General features: G+C 55.3%; 1 protein-coding gene across 1 annotated transcript in view; it reads right to left on the reverse strand.

The window, feature by feature from the left end:
• Positions 1-77: 77 nt before the first annotated feature.
• Positions 78-421, reverse strand: part of EMH_0071280 (uncharacterized protein) — a gene marked incomplete at both ends in the record, with an annotated part of 1,768 nt that continues 1,424 nt past the window's right edge. Inside the window, one exon of the mRNA XM_013499082.1 lies at positions 78-296. Within this exon, the coding sequence (XP_013354536.1) occupies positions 78-296 (219 nt within the window). The remainder of the gene's footprint in view (positions 297-421) is intronic.

Raw genomic sequence — 421 nt, forward strand, 5'->3', positions numbered from 1 at the left:
CCACCTTCGCAACTCGCCGCATGACCAACTAACTTCCAGACTCTAGTCGCACGCCGACGTGTCAATGCGCAGCCCTCTTAACCGGCCTTGCAGTTCATTTCATTCGAGTCTATCACGCATAAAGCCACAACGGCAACTCGCCCAACCGCCCCGCGGTCCCGGTTCTCTAGCTCCGACTGCAAAACGGGCTTCAGCTCTTCAACGAAGCAAAACATCTCCCTCACCATGCTCAGCACCACTACGCATATTCGAATGCCTGTTGAGGGGTACAGGAGCTCTCCAGTTGCCGTGCAAACCTTCCGCATTGAGGCCACCCAACATCAGCCGCACCTCTCAATGCATGAAACTGCTCCGCATCCCACGACTCGATCCAATGTCACCCAAACAAGCTTCCGAACTACACACTTCATGAACCGCCAGC

Source organism: Eimeria mitis, genomic scaffold, assembly GCF_000499745.2.
Source record: "Eimeria mitis Houghton genomic scaffold, Emh_scaff3977, whole genome shotgun sequence".
NCBI classification, from domain to species: Eukaryota; Apicomplexa; class Conoidasida; order Eucoccidiorida; family Eimeriidae; genus Eimeria; species Eimeria mitis.